This window comes from Clarias gariepinus, chromosome 18 (assembly GCF_024256425.1).
Source record: "Clarias gariepinus isolate MV-2021 ecotype Netherlands chromosome 18, CGAR_prim_01v2, whole genome shotgun sequence".
NCBI classification, from domain to species: Eukaryota; Metazoa; Chordata; class Actinopteri; order Siluriformes; family Clariidae; genus Clarias; species Clarias gariepinus.
In genome coordinates, this window is record NC_071117.1 from 24,804,877 (window position 1) to 24,816,577 (window position 11,701).

The following is an 11,701-nucleotide window of genomic DNA, read 5'->3' on the forward strand; positions in this document are numbered from 1 at the left end:
TTCTTTAACCCAGTGTTTATTCATTAGTTCATTCGTTCATTTGTTCTTTCTTTCTTTCTTTCTTTCTTTCCTTTCAACACAGTGTTCTTCATCTCTTTCTATCCTCATCCAATGTTCTTTCTTTCTTTCTTTCTTTCTTTCTTTCTTTCTTTCTTTTTTCTCTTAATCCAGTGTTTGTTCATTAGTTCTTTCGTTCGTTATTTATTTCTTTCTTTCTTAACCAAGTGCTCTTCCATCCCTCCTGACTTTTCTTTCCAAAATCCAGTGTTCTTTCTTTCTTTTTTAATCCAGTGTTCTATCTTCCTTTCTTTCTCAGTCTAACCCACTGTTAATGCTATTTACTGATTTATTATAACAAGGGCGCCATCTGTCGGACACTTCAATAACTCGAGCTGTCTTTGCACTGACGTGTACACCTTTCCAACCCATTGGCTCCATCTTGTGACCATTCATGCAAACAAGAACATTTGATAAAAAAAAAAAAACAAGACAAGTGATGAAATCCATTTCCCAGAAGACCTTTCGGCGGATCTGACTTTTACATCCACGTGTTTTTAGTTTGCGCGGTTTGTGCTGCTCAGCCCTGACCAAGTTCACGTCGTCTCACCCTTTCTGCAGGTTAAACACCGGATCTCAGCACCATGTCCACTGAACTCGGTAACTATCACTTTTAGAGTCACTTTATTGATCAGGCACGAGCTTTTCTCCTGTTCATGTCTGCAGGATTTTAGGGGTTTTTGGAGTTTAATATATTTTTTCTGTGCACCATGATGCTGGTTAGTGCTCACCAGGCCACCAGGAGGTAATGAGGGAACATGTCGGCTTTGATGTTTTTCTTTGAATGTTGTTACAATGTGGCATTTTGAATTAGGTGAAAGTGAGTGCGCGCGTGCAGACACAGTGACTGTTATTTATTGTTTAAGGTGGAAACTTGTTGTTGTTTTTGTTTAGATCAGAAGGTATGAAAACTAATGAATTTATACCTGTAACCCAAGTGAAAAGACAGTGAGACAAAGTGTGAATCAAATCAGAAGCAGGTTTATTGTCACACAAGGAATTAGATGGAGGAAGAAATTCAACAAAATTTAATAAATAAATAACTTAAATCTATAATTTGCTACTTTTAAATGTACATAAGTGCTTGTTTTTAGCAGTTACTTATAAATAATGCATCCATCTACGAACCTCTGTAGTCCAACTTGTGGCCCTGCAGGTGACCATTGTAGTTACTACCCCTAAGTTTCACCCCAACCCCCCCCCCCTTTCCCCCCCCCTCTCCCCCCCCCCCTCTTCTTAAATGACTGTGGTAGGACCTCCGGTCAACATTCACATATTACAAGCAAACGATCAAAATTATAAAGATGAATACTTCATTTAAATATTTTATGAACTTTCCTAATGAAACAAAAACTAAAACCAGGAAAAGCAAAGTAGCAGTTATAGAATATAACTATTAATTACATCTTGAAGATGGTGGATGGTAATTAAGGGAGTTGAAACTGAAATTCTAAGTGCGTTACGATCGGCCTAAAGTACCTTGCGAAGTACACTTCACAGGATGTTCAGCCATGTTCAGTGGGAACTGCGAATAGTGTAGGAAACAACTGAACAACAGGTCTTCACTTCACCATGAAAGCAATGAAAAATTTTCCATAAGCTTGAAAAATGGAGCCCAACAAAGGATTTATACACTTATTATTATTATTATTAAATTAAGGATGACATCATATCAATAAGGCACAATAATTTACTTTTTTATTTAATCAAGAAATCTGTTGTGTAATATAGTGAAAGTAATAATAAAAAAGAAATCTCAGTATATTTTTAATCTATTATTATTGATAAATTTTTTATAAAACATATGCTATTGAAATGTGTATAATGCTTAATATAATCTAATGTTAAATAATCAGTTTTTGTTTATAAATATATTCAATATTTAATGTCCGCAGTGTGAATTTTCCACAGCAGCGGCAGGTATCCAAGGTGCTTATGTTACCATGGTAACGCACAGAGTAAGTGACGTCTGTGCAGGCGACTTCGCAAGGTGGTGGAATTTTGATTAGGGAAGTTCGCTTTACCAACATTGCCTGCAAATGGAGTAGGGAGCACCCTGTGAAGTACACTTTGTAATGGAACGCAGCTTAAGTCTCTGGTAAAAGGGTGTGGCCAAGTGGTGGGGGGCGGGGTCAATCGAAGTGCCATGTGAGGGGCTTGACGGTGAGGTAAGTGGGGGAGAAAAACCGCACACACCTAAGGATAATGTGGCGTGTGTGTGAGAGAGCGCGAGAGAATTCCATCTAAAATGGATCATAACTGGAACAACAATCCGACTCACAGCAACACAGTCAGTAATTATCCACATTCTTTTCAGGTGTGAATTCTCTCCCGCTTACCCAACTCTCACATCCTTCACAAGGCGGTGCTCGGCCACGCCCCCACCAGCACAGGTTTCTGACTGATTCTAGCAGCAGTTTTGCTCAAGTTCAGAGAAACATTCCCGCTCTTAGGAGATTTTTATGTGTGAAGGTGTTCGTCATTGCGATGTTACTCACTTCACTCCAGTACGCCTACGCCGACACGTCAGAGCGTTCAGTTTTCACTAGAATCAACTAATTAACAATTTAAGTATTTTCCAACTAATTTAATTATTGATTTCTTTTGTTAACATTTTTCATTAATCGTTGTCCCCCTAGTGTTTATAAATAATTTCTTTTGGGCATCTAATTAAGTCTCTGCAGATTCTCTACATAAGTGACTGAAGGTGTGTCAAACAAGCGAACTTTGCATTTCATAAGTTTCTTTAAATACAACGTGTATCACCCTTTTGGATGCAGTTTTGAAATGTCTATGGTGTTATGTCCACTAGGGGCGCTAAACTGGAAAGCAGCTAGAAACTAACTAGCTGGCAAGTCTATTGTGTTAGCGAGTGGACTTGATGTTAGTTTGATATTAGCAAAGAAATTGGACCGACACGGTAAAATAAACTCAAGTACATAATTGATCTTAAAATGCTTTTTCATGTCCGTTTCTTTTTATGACGAAGGAGAGGCTTCCTTATAAATGAGAATTTATTTATTGAAATGTTTGTAGTGAGTTAGGGCCAGGAATCCTTGTCCTTGAGTACGACACTGGTGTTTTTCTAGTGATTATTCTTCTTCAGATACCAACTGGTAGCTACTGCATTAACTAAGTCTTACAGTGTTACTGGTCAAATTGCAAAATATAAACTTTTGAGCGATAACATTCCTCCAATCTGTGTGTCTCAGCTTTACTGAGTGTGTCCGATAAGACCGGGCTGCTGGACTTTGCGAAGCGGCTCGTGTCCACCGGGTTGTCGCTGGTCGCGTCGGGTGGCACGGCTAAGGCTCTGCGAGACGCCGGACTCTCAGTGAGGTGGGTAACTCTGCAGGACTCAGGACACTGATTTATTTATTTATTTATTTATTTATTGCTTTTTGTGTAACCTATGAATATAAATGACGCGTCCTTTGCTCCTGTGTGTTTTCAGAGACGTGTCCGAGCTCACGGGTTTCCCAGAGATGCTCGGCGGTCGAGTTAAAACTCTCCACCCCGCCGTTCATGGAGGAATCCTGGCCAGAAACACTCCGTCTGACCAGGCCGACATGGAAAAGCTGGGCTTTAGTCTCGTGAGGTGAGGTGAAGGTCTGCGTAATTGTGCTAAACTGCCATTGCACGCTGGCTACATACTAATTAATTGTAAAGCTTTTGCGTTAAAAGAAGTCTTTTTGACGACAGGATTTGGTGGGTAAATAATGAACGTCTCCCTGCCGTAACATCATGTGACACATCACATGATCATAAGTTCAACATACTGTATAAGTTATAACATACTCGGCATAAGTTCAACATACTGTAGTTTAGGGCTGTAGCTATCAAATATTTTAGTAATCGAGTACTTTACCAAAAAAATTTAATCAATTAATCGTAATCGGATAAAATGTACGTTTGCTTAATTAAACAGCAATATAAAATGTATAAGAGAAACAAAGATTAATTGGTTTTCTATTAGGAAAGTCATCTTTTATTTTTTAAATGCATACAGCATGTTATCAAAAATAAACATTGTCATTATTCACAATACGAGGAATAGCTCAAAGTTACAGCCAAACATTCTTATTTTAAAGCCTTTTTTCAGATGCAAAAAAAAAAAAAAAAAAGTATTTTAAATGAATTTAAGTATAAAAAAAACTAAGGCACACTGTTATGCGCTAAAATGCCCCTACATTTTCCCTATCAAATATTATATTTTATAAATTTATAGGTTTATGAATTACAAATTGCACCAAACGCATTTGATGCAAGACATGTTGTATAGGGAAAAAATATATAAATTATATATTTTTTTCATATACATGTATATATTTTTATTGCTTATTTTATGATAATTTTTGTAATTTTTCATCATAAACAATATTTGTTTAGTGCAAACATTTTTGTATTACATGACAAACCCCTGCAAAATAAACGTGCCACAAAATAAACATTATATGAGAATTTGTATTATGTTCCTTAATTTGTATTAATACATTTTTTATTAATTATTTTTCAATATAATAGTAATAATATATTTGATATAATATGAATTTTTGATTGTGGTGTCCTAATATGTTTGATAGAGATTATGGGGGGGCAATCCGTGGCAGGTGGGCATTTTAGCGCATAACACACACACACACACACTAAAAATAGTTAAACAGAAAGACTACGTTGTGCAACTTAACTTTCAGGACTAAAAGTTTCAATCTACATCTCAGACATAACGTAAGCCTTTACTGATCATTTCTGTGGTTTTCTCTTGCTGGTTTCGTCTTCTATTGATAATTTTATCCCTCCTTTACATTTTGCAGCCGCAACAGAACGCTCCCTCAAATCAATACACACTAACTGTTTGCGTCTCCTTCCGCTTTGTGGAGGACGTAAGCGCTTCTTCTTCGTCGGTGTTTAGTGGCGGCTTGCATCTGGAAGCGCGCCGTGTCACGCCAAACAAATAATCGCGCAAAAACATAACGCAAGCTTTTAAAATGAATTAAAAGAAGCTTCGGGTCAGAAGATTTTGCCTCGATCATTTTTTTGTAGTAGAGTTCGAGGAGTTGTTTTAGCCCTACTGTATTTTGAGGAGAGAGATGAGTTGTATTCATGGAAAATACATTTTTATATATTTATTTATTTGTTAATCACTATAAAGGAATTTCTGTCAAGAATTTCTTTCGAATGTATATACATGTTTTTCCTTTTACATTTGCTTTTTTATTTCCCTTCAGAGTGGTCGTGTGTAACCTTTATCCTTTTGTAAAGACTGTCGCTTCACCGAATGTGACTGTGGCTGAAGCAGTGGAGCAGATTGACATTGGTGAGCAGGACTGCAACCCTTTTAAATTATCATTATTGTAACTTCTTTTTAAGGTGGGGTAATTTGTTCGTTTTTTTGACGGATGCCTTCCTGTGAGATGATGACCCACTTCCTGTGCAGGTGGCGTTACTCTTCTCCGTGCCGCGGCTAAGAACCACGCCCGAGTGACGGTGGTCTGCGACCCGGCTGATTACGAACAGGTGGCGAAGGAGATGGAGGCTTCGAGCGAGAAGGACACGTCAGTCCAGATGCGCCAAACTCTTGCTCTTAAGGTGAGCGATGATTGATTGTTGTTCTATAAACCCCGCCCCCATGATGGTCGCTTCACTGGAGGGCTCTAATTACTAGCCACCACCCACTTTTTTTGTTTTTAATTATCTAGTTTGTGAATATTACTTTATTGCGCAATATGTTAGTTGTTGTTGCTCTGAACATGTTGTGCTGAAATCTGGCCAGTGAGTGAATCTGAAGAGGCATCGAATCGTCAGATCAGTGAGGGATTCTTCGTTCTGTTTTTGTTTGAATGCGTTTTCAAGTCCAAAAGTCAAACTCTTGCCTGAAGATTAAGGTTTTCAGCCTGATCAGATATGTAGAGTTGTGTAAGAACCTAGTCTCAGTTTCAGATTGGGCACTTCTGTAGGTTTTAGCGGGCTGATTAAACACTTTCGTCATGCGTTCAGACCCCGGTTTCGGACCCCGGTGTCCTCTGCGATTGCTTAAGTGTTAAAGTCCACTTGGAGGAAATCGGACCTTTTTATCAGTGTGTGTTCTGTTTGCCTCGCGCTTGGCTTCCTGACCCTTCATGTGCAATCAGCAAAGAAACTCAATCAAGCGCAGGAATGTGATTTCACCATAAAGGCCGCTATTGATCTTTTGCAGACGCGTGACTGCTGGCATTAACCTGCCGGAAGACAAACAGCAAATACATGTGACCTTTAATGCAATATTTTCAATTATTTAATATTTTAATTATTAATAAATTCAGAAATCTAACCTAGGGTTCGGGTTACCGTGATAACTATGTTCGAGGTGTATTTCGCAGGCAAAAATATAACAGTGATATTACCTGATTGCCTACCGGATTACTCGAACCCTTGTCCTTGTTCACGTTTTCTGATCAATAGCTAACTAAACCGTTCCGGGGTTCAATCTCAAATAATGTAAGATGGAAAGTATGTACGATCCCTTGTTCCAGATCAAGTGCCCTTAATCAGAGGGATTTGGGATTCAGACTTCTGTAAGACGTTAGATACCAGTGTAGCTTGAAAAACACAACATGAGCGGTTCAAGGCAATTTGGAAGTGGGTGGGATTAGGGCGGCCTGATTTCATGACATCACATGCGGAAGCTCAATAACGGTAAGGAACAATTTAAAAAATCTGTTTATACAGAGCATCGCCAGCTGGTATAGAAACGCCAGAGTAGTCAAAGTTTAAAACTAAGTTTCCGTTCCTGTGATCGGCAGCTGCACTGCGGTCAGAGCTGCTGGTACAGAACAACGTCTTGTAGTGTAAAGTAATATGTACAAGTCTGTGGTATATCTGCATTTGTCTGCTTTGGTGATTTTGTGTGTGTTTTCTTCTCCAGGCGTTCACACACACCGCTCAGTACGACGATGCGATCGCGGATTATTTCCGGCGCGAGTTCAGCAGTGGAGTGTCTCAGCTGTCGCTGCGTTACGGCATGAACCCACACCAGAGTCCTGCGCAGATTTACACACTGAGGCCCGCCCTGCCCATAAAGGGTTAATACACACACACACACACACACACACACACACACACACACACACACACACGACACAAGCTTCCTTATTATCTGCATTGATCTAAATAAATTATTCTTTATTGCTGCTGTAATCTTTATGTGTATGATGTGTGTGTGGTTTGTGTGTGTGTTTTAGTGCTAAACGGAGCTCCGGGCTTTATTAATCTGTGTGACGCGCTGAACGCATGGCAGCTGGTTAAGGAGCTGAAGAGTGCACTGCAAATGCCTGCTGCTGCGTCCTTCAAACACGTCAGTCCTGCTGGTAAGTGTCTGTCTCTCTCTCTCTCTCTCTCTCTCTCTTAAACACACGCACTTCTTTATAATCCACAAATTTTAATGAAGGTATTTTTTCGGCCATATGATCATCCACTTACATATAGACAACTATGATTGTGATGGGATTAACAGTTTTGCTGCTGTGTGTGTGTGTGTGTTTCAGGTGCGGCTGTGGGTGTTGCACTTAGCGAGGAGGAGGCTAAAGTGTGTATGGTGCACGACATCCTGAAAGATCTTACACCCCTCGCTATGGCCTACGCTCGTGCCAGAGGTACAGTACAGCACACTTCACACACTCAACATCTGGATTAACCTTTCACTGATCTTATAAATGTTCTCATTATTGATCATGAAGTGTGTAATGGCTCGGATATTTCTCTCAGGAGCGGACAGGATGTCCTCATTCGGGGATTTCATTGCACTTTCCGACCCCTGTGACGTTCCCACTGCTAAGATCATCTCCAGAGAGGTGTGTGTGTGTGTAATAGCTGTTAATTGTACCAGTTTTGTTGTTTGGTTTGTCACCAGTGCCAGTGCTAATCACTTAGCCAGTCTCTGACAGCTGGAATCTTTTGCCTGGATGCTAATCTCACACCTATTATGATGTTTAAATTTAATTTTTATTATTTTAATCATGTAGTTTAATCTCTGGACGTTCTACTGCTAGGTCTCAGACGGGATTATCGCTCCAGGTTATGACCCCGAGGCTCTCCGTATCCTCAGCAAAAAGAAGAATGGAAATTATTGCGTGCTTCAGGTAATACACACATTACCTAACACACTGACACGTTACAGCTAATACTATGAGGGGTGTTCGAGTCAAACCGGGACTTGTAATGGCATTTCTGGTGCATGAGGGGATAAAAGCAATTTGACATTTTTAGAAGACTTCAAGCACAGTACGATGATGAGTGCAAACGTTTTAGAGGACATGCTTTCTTTAAATGACGATCCCAGCCGAGGTGGCTCGGAGCCCATTGCCGTCGTTTCCGTGAACATTTGGTGAGTTGAACGCCTGATCCATGAAAATCAACGGATAACTTTTCACCGATTCATACAAAAGAGACGCATCTGTCTGTGGGAACTGTACGTGCAATCGTTCACCAACACCACTTGCACATTACAGGAACTCGTCTGGGAGTTATTGCCACGTCCCCCGTACAGTCCTGATCTCGCTCCAAGACATTTCCACCTGTTTGGGCCTTTAAACTTTTTCATGCTTGATGGTATTCAAGCACTAGTGATATGCAGGAATAAGGGGAATTAGTGTAGCAAGGAATTATATAGAGAAATGCACAATCAAAAAGTCCCCGGTTTGACCTGAACGTCCCTCATGCATCTAACTTCCCCTTATGCGCTTGAATTTTTTTAAAAATGCATTTCTCATCAGATGGATCCCGACTATGAGCCCGACGAACAGGAGGTGAGAATTCTTTTCGGGCTGCACATGAAGCAGAAGAGGAACAACGGCGTTATCGATAAGCAGCTCTTCAGCAATGTTGTCTCTAGCGGCACCGTGAGTGGACACGCAACATGATCGGTCCTGACTGTGTGGGGGGGCCGTTTTTAAAAAATTGCTTCTGTTTTTATTAGCTGTCCGAGACGGCCGTGCGCGACCTGATTGTAGCCAGCATCGCCGTGAAGTACACGCAGTCCAACTCTGTGTGTTATGCCAAGGATGGCCAGGTGAGGGCAGCACTCTCTACATATTTTTTGGCATTATCCATGTAATAATGTGTGTATAATGCATATTTCAATTTACGACCACAGTCCTCAGTTCTAAATGTCTGATATCGGTATGTCTTTGTGGAATTGTGTGTGTGTGTGTGTGTGTGTGATCAGGTAATCGGCATTGGTGCGGGTCAGCAGTCTCGGATCCACTGCACTCGCCTGGCAGGCGACAAGGCCGATAACTGGTGGCTGCGTCGCCACCCGAAAGTTCTGGGCATGAAATTCCGCGCCAACGTTAAACGTGCCGAGATCGCTAATGCTATTGACCAGTATGTCAGCAGTACCATCGGAGAGGTGAGTGTGTAATGATAGTTAAGCAAGTTATTCAGAGCAATAACCAACTGGTGGCACCTTTTTCTTTAGTGTTTTTAAAGCTACATGTTTTTTTTATTATTATTTAAACAAAAACTAGGCTAACAATTTATCCGTTTACCATTTTATCGTCAGTTTATATTCGTTTAAAGCAGTTACAGTTTAGCTGTTTTCTACATTTTTGCTCATGGAATAAGTAAAAAGCTAGTGTGGTCTAGGAAATAAAAGACTAGCTACGAAAGATTTTTACTAGGATGCTAATCAAATGGATTTGTATTGTTTGAGGTTTTGCTTAGCGGACCTGAGGGAAAGTAGCATAATTAGACTTTTTCTAAAAGATGTTTACTTGTAAATCAAATTGACTGACTACAAAATTATAGAGAAAGGATTTTTTTTTTTTTAATACTGTCTTTTTTCACTCGTAACAAAACAAATAGCATAGAATTTAACATGTATATCGCTAACTTGCTCAATTCATGCTAGTTCATTGCCAACTGGGATATTTGTCTGTGTTTGTCAGGGTCCTGATCTGGCCGTGTGGAAGGCTCTGTTTGAGGAGATTCCTGAACCTTTGAGCGAATCTGACAGAAAGCAATGGCTCGGGTCTCTGCAGGCCGTTGCCCTCAGCTCAGATGCTTTCTTCCCCTTCAGAGACAACATCGACCGAGCAAAGCGGGTACAGACTCAGTTTTACTTTAATAAATTGTAAAAAAAGAGAGAGAGAGAACATCAAACACACGGTAGTAAAAATTTATAGCGGGCTAGCATTAAACTGGGGTTTGAACATGAGGACAAAAGGCTAGCTAAGCTAAGGTTCTCTAAATGGCTGACTTTGCACTAAAGTTAGTAAACATAAAACGCTTTTACGCTCCACAAAATAAGAAAAAGGTTTAGCTTGTTAGAGTTTACATTAAAAAGCTGTAACTGTAAATAGCCATAAAGCTAGCTAGGGAGTTAAGAGCTAGGTGGTTATCGTCCTCGTTGGATGTATATTCATGGCTTTCTGTACATGTTTCAGAGCGGTGTCGAGTACATCGCCGCTCCGTCAGGCTCCACTGCTGATGAGGTTGTCATCAACGCCTGTAACGAGCTGGGAATCACTCTGGTGCACACCAACCTTCGCCTCTTCCATCATTGAACACGCTGGTTACTCGCCAGCTTTCCAGTTCCTGAGTTCTTAGACCAAGACCTTGCACCACCTCTTACATTACTGCCTTTCTTTTGCTAAGCAGATTAGCATGCTGTTTAGTTTTTTTTTCTGCTTTTGTGCTCTTTAAACATTCCATTTTTACTGTAGCTAATAACAGCTTAAAATGTTGTACTATTTCACCTTAAATGACTGTAGTTTACACTGTATTAAATGGTACAAGTCATGCTCTAAATGTACGGTTACTGAACACTACAACTTCATCACATTCCCTTATACTGCCTGTGGAAGCTGTCTGAAATAAAGGAGATTAAAATATGTGCTCAAAAAATATAATTTTTTTTCTTGAAAAAATTTGGAAAATAATGGCTTGCTATTTAGCTAGCTAGCATCATACTGCCTACCCCAAAATCTCAAAAGCTTGAATGATGACGCAAAGTAATTAAAATATTATTTTAAAATTCACTGAGTAGCTAGAATTAGGTATATTTAGCTAACCAAATAATTAGCTTAATTTGTTGTCTGTGCTAGTTTGGTAATTAGATGGCCATTTTTTTTTTTAAACAAGTAGCTTGGTGATGAGCTGATTTCTTGTTAGCCTTATTGTTAGATGAGTTGTCTCTGATTGGTAAATAACTGCCTACTCTCAAGATTGGCCATTTTTTCAATATATTTTAGCATGGTGAAATATTTCACAAGTCTTATGTTAAGCTGTTGTCTGTTAGCTTAGGTGTTAGTGGGTTTATTAGCTATGTTAGCTTGCTTGTTAGCTAGTGATTCTCATGATTTTACCCATGATTGTATTGCCTAAATTAGTTTTTTTCTTTTTTCATAAGCTGATGTTTTTTTCTTTTAGCTTGGTATTTTGCTGTGAAGTCACATTAGCAGATTTGTTGTCTATTTTGGCTTCTTTACGAGCTAGCTAGTGACCAAACTCTCTCTGGTAATTTTTAGCCTGTATTACAGTAGCTGGTGTTTAAGGTGGCATTTCTTATAATTAGCTGGTTTGTTAGCTGTTTGTCTCTAATATACATTTGTTCATAAGTTGGCAGTTGTTGGTTGTATTAAAATTTATTAACTGGCCTGTGGTGTAT

At 39.6% G+C, this 11,701-nt stretch overlaps 1 protein-coding gene across 1 annotated transcript; it reads left to right on the forward strand.

Annotated features, from left to right (window-relative positions):
- The first annotated feature begins 541 nt into the window (after positions 1–541).
- atic (5-aminoimidazole-4-carboxamide ribonucleotide formyltransferase/IMP cyclohydrolase) lies at positions 542–11,686 on the forward strand. The gene is made up of 15 exons (XM_053477215.1): positions 542–657; positions 3,270–3,396; positions 3,512–3,655; positions 5,286–5,374; positions 5,495–5,646; positions 6,962–7,118; positions 7,278–7,403; positions 7,581–7,688; positions 7,801–7,886; positions 8,085–8,174; positions 8,808–8,933; positions 9,011–9,103; positions 9,260–9,442; positions 9,981–10,136; positions 10,479–11,686. Exons 1-15 carry the CDS (start codon positions 642–644, stop codon positions 10,596–10,598), a joined length of 1,773 nt encoding a protein of 590 aa, XP_053333190.1. The 5' UTR covers positions 542–641; the 3' UTR covers positions 10,599–11,686.
- Positions 11,687–11,701: the final 15 nt, after the last annotated feature.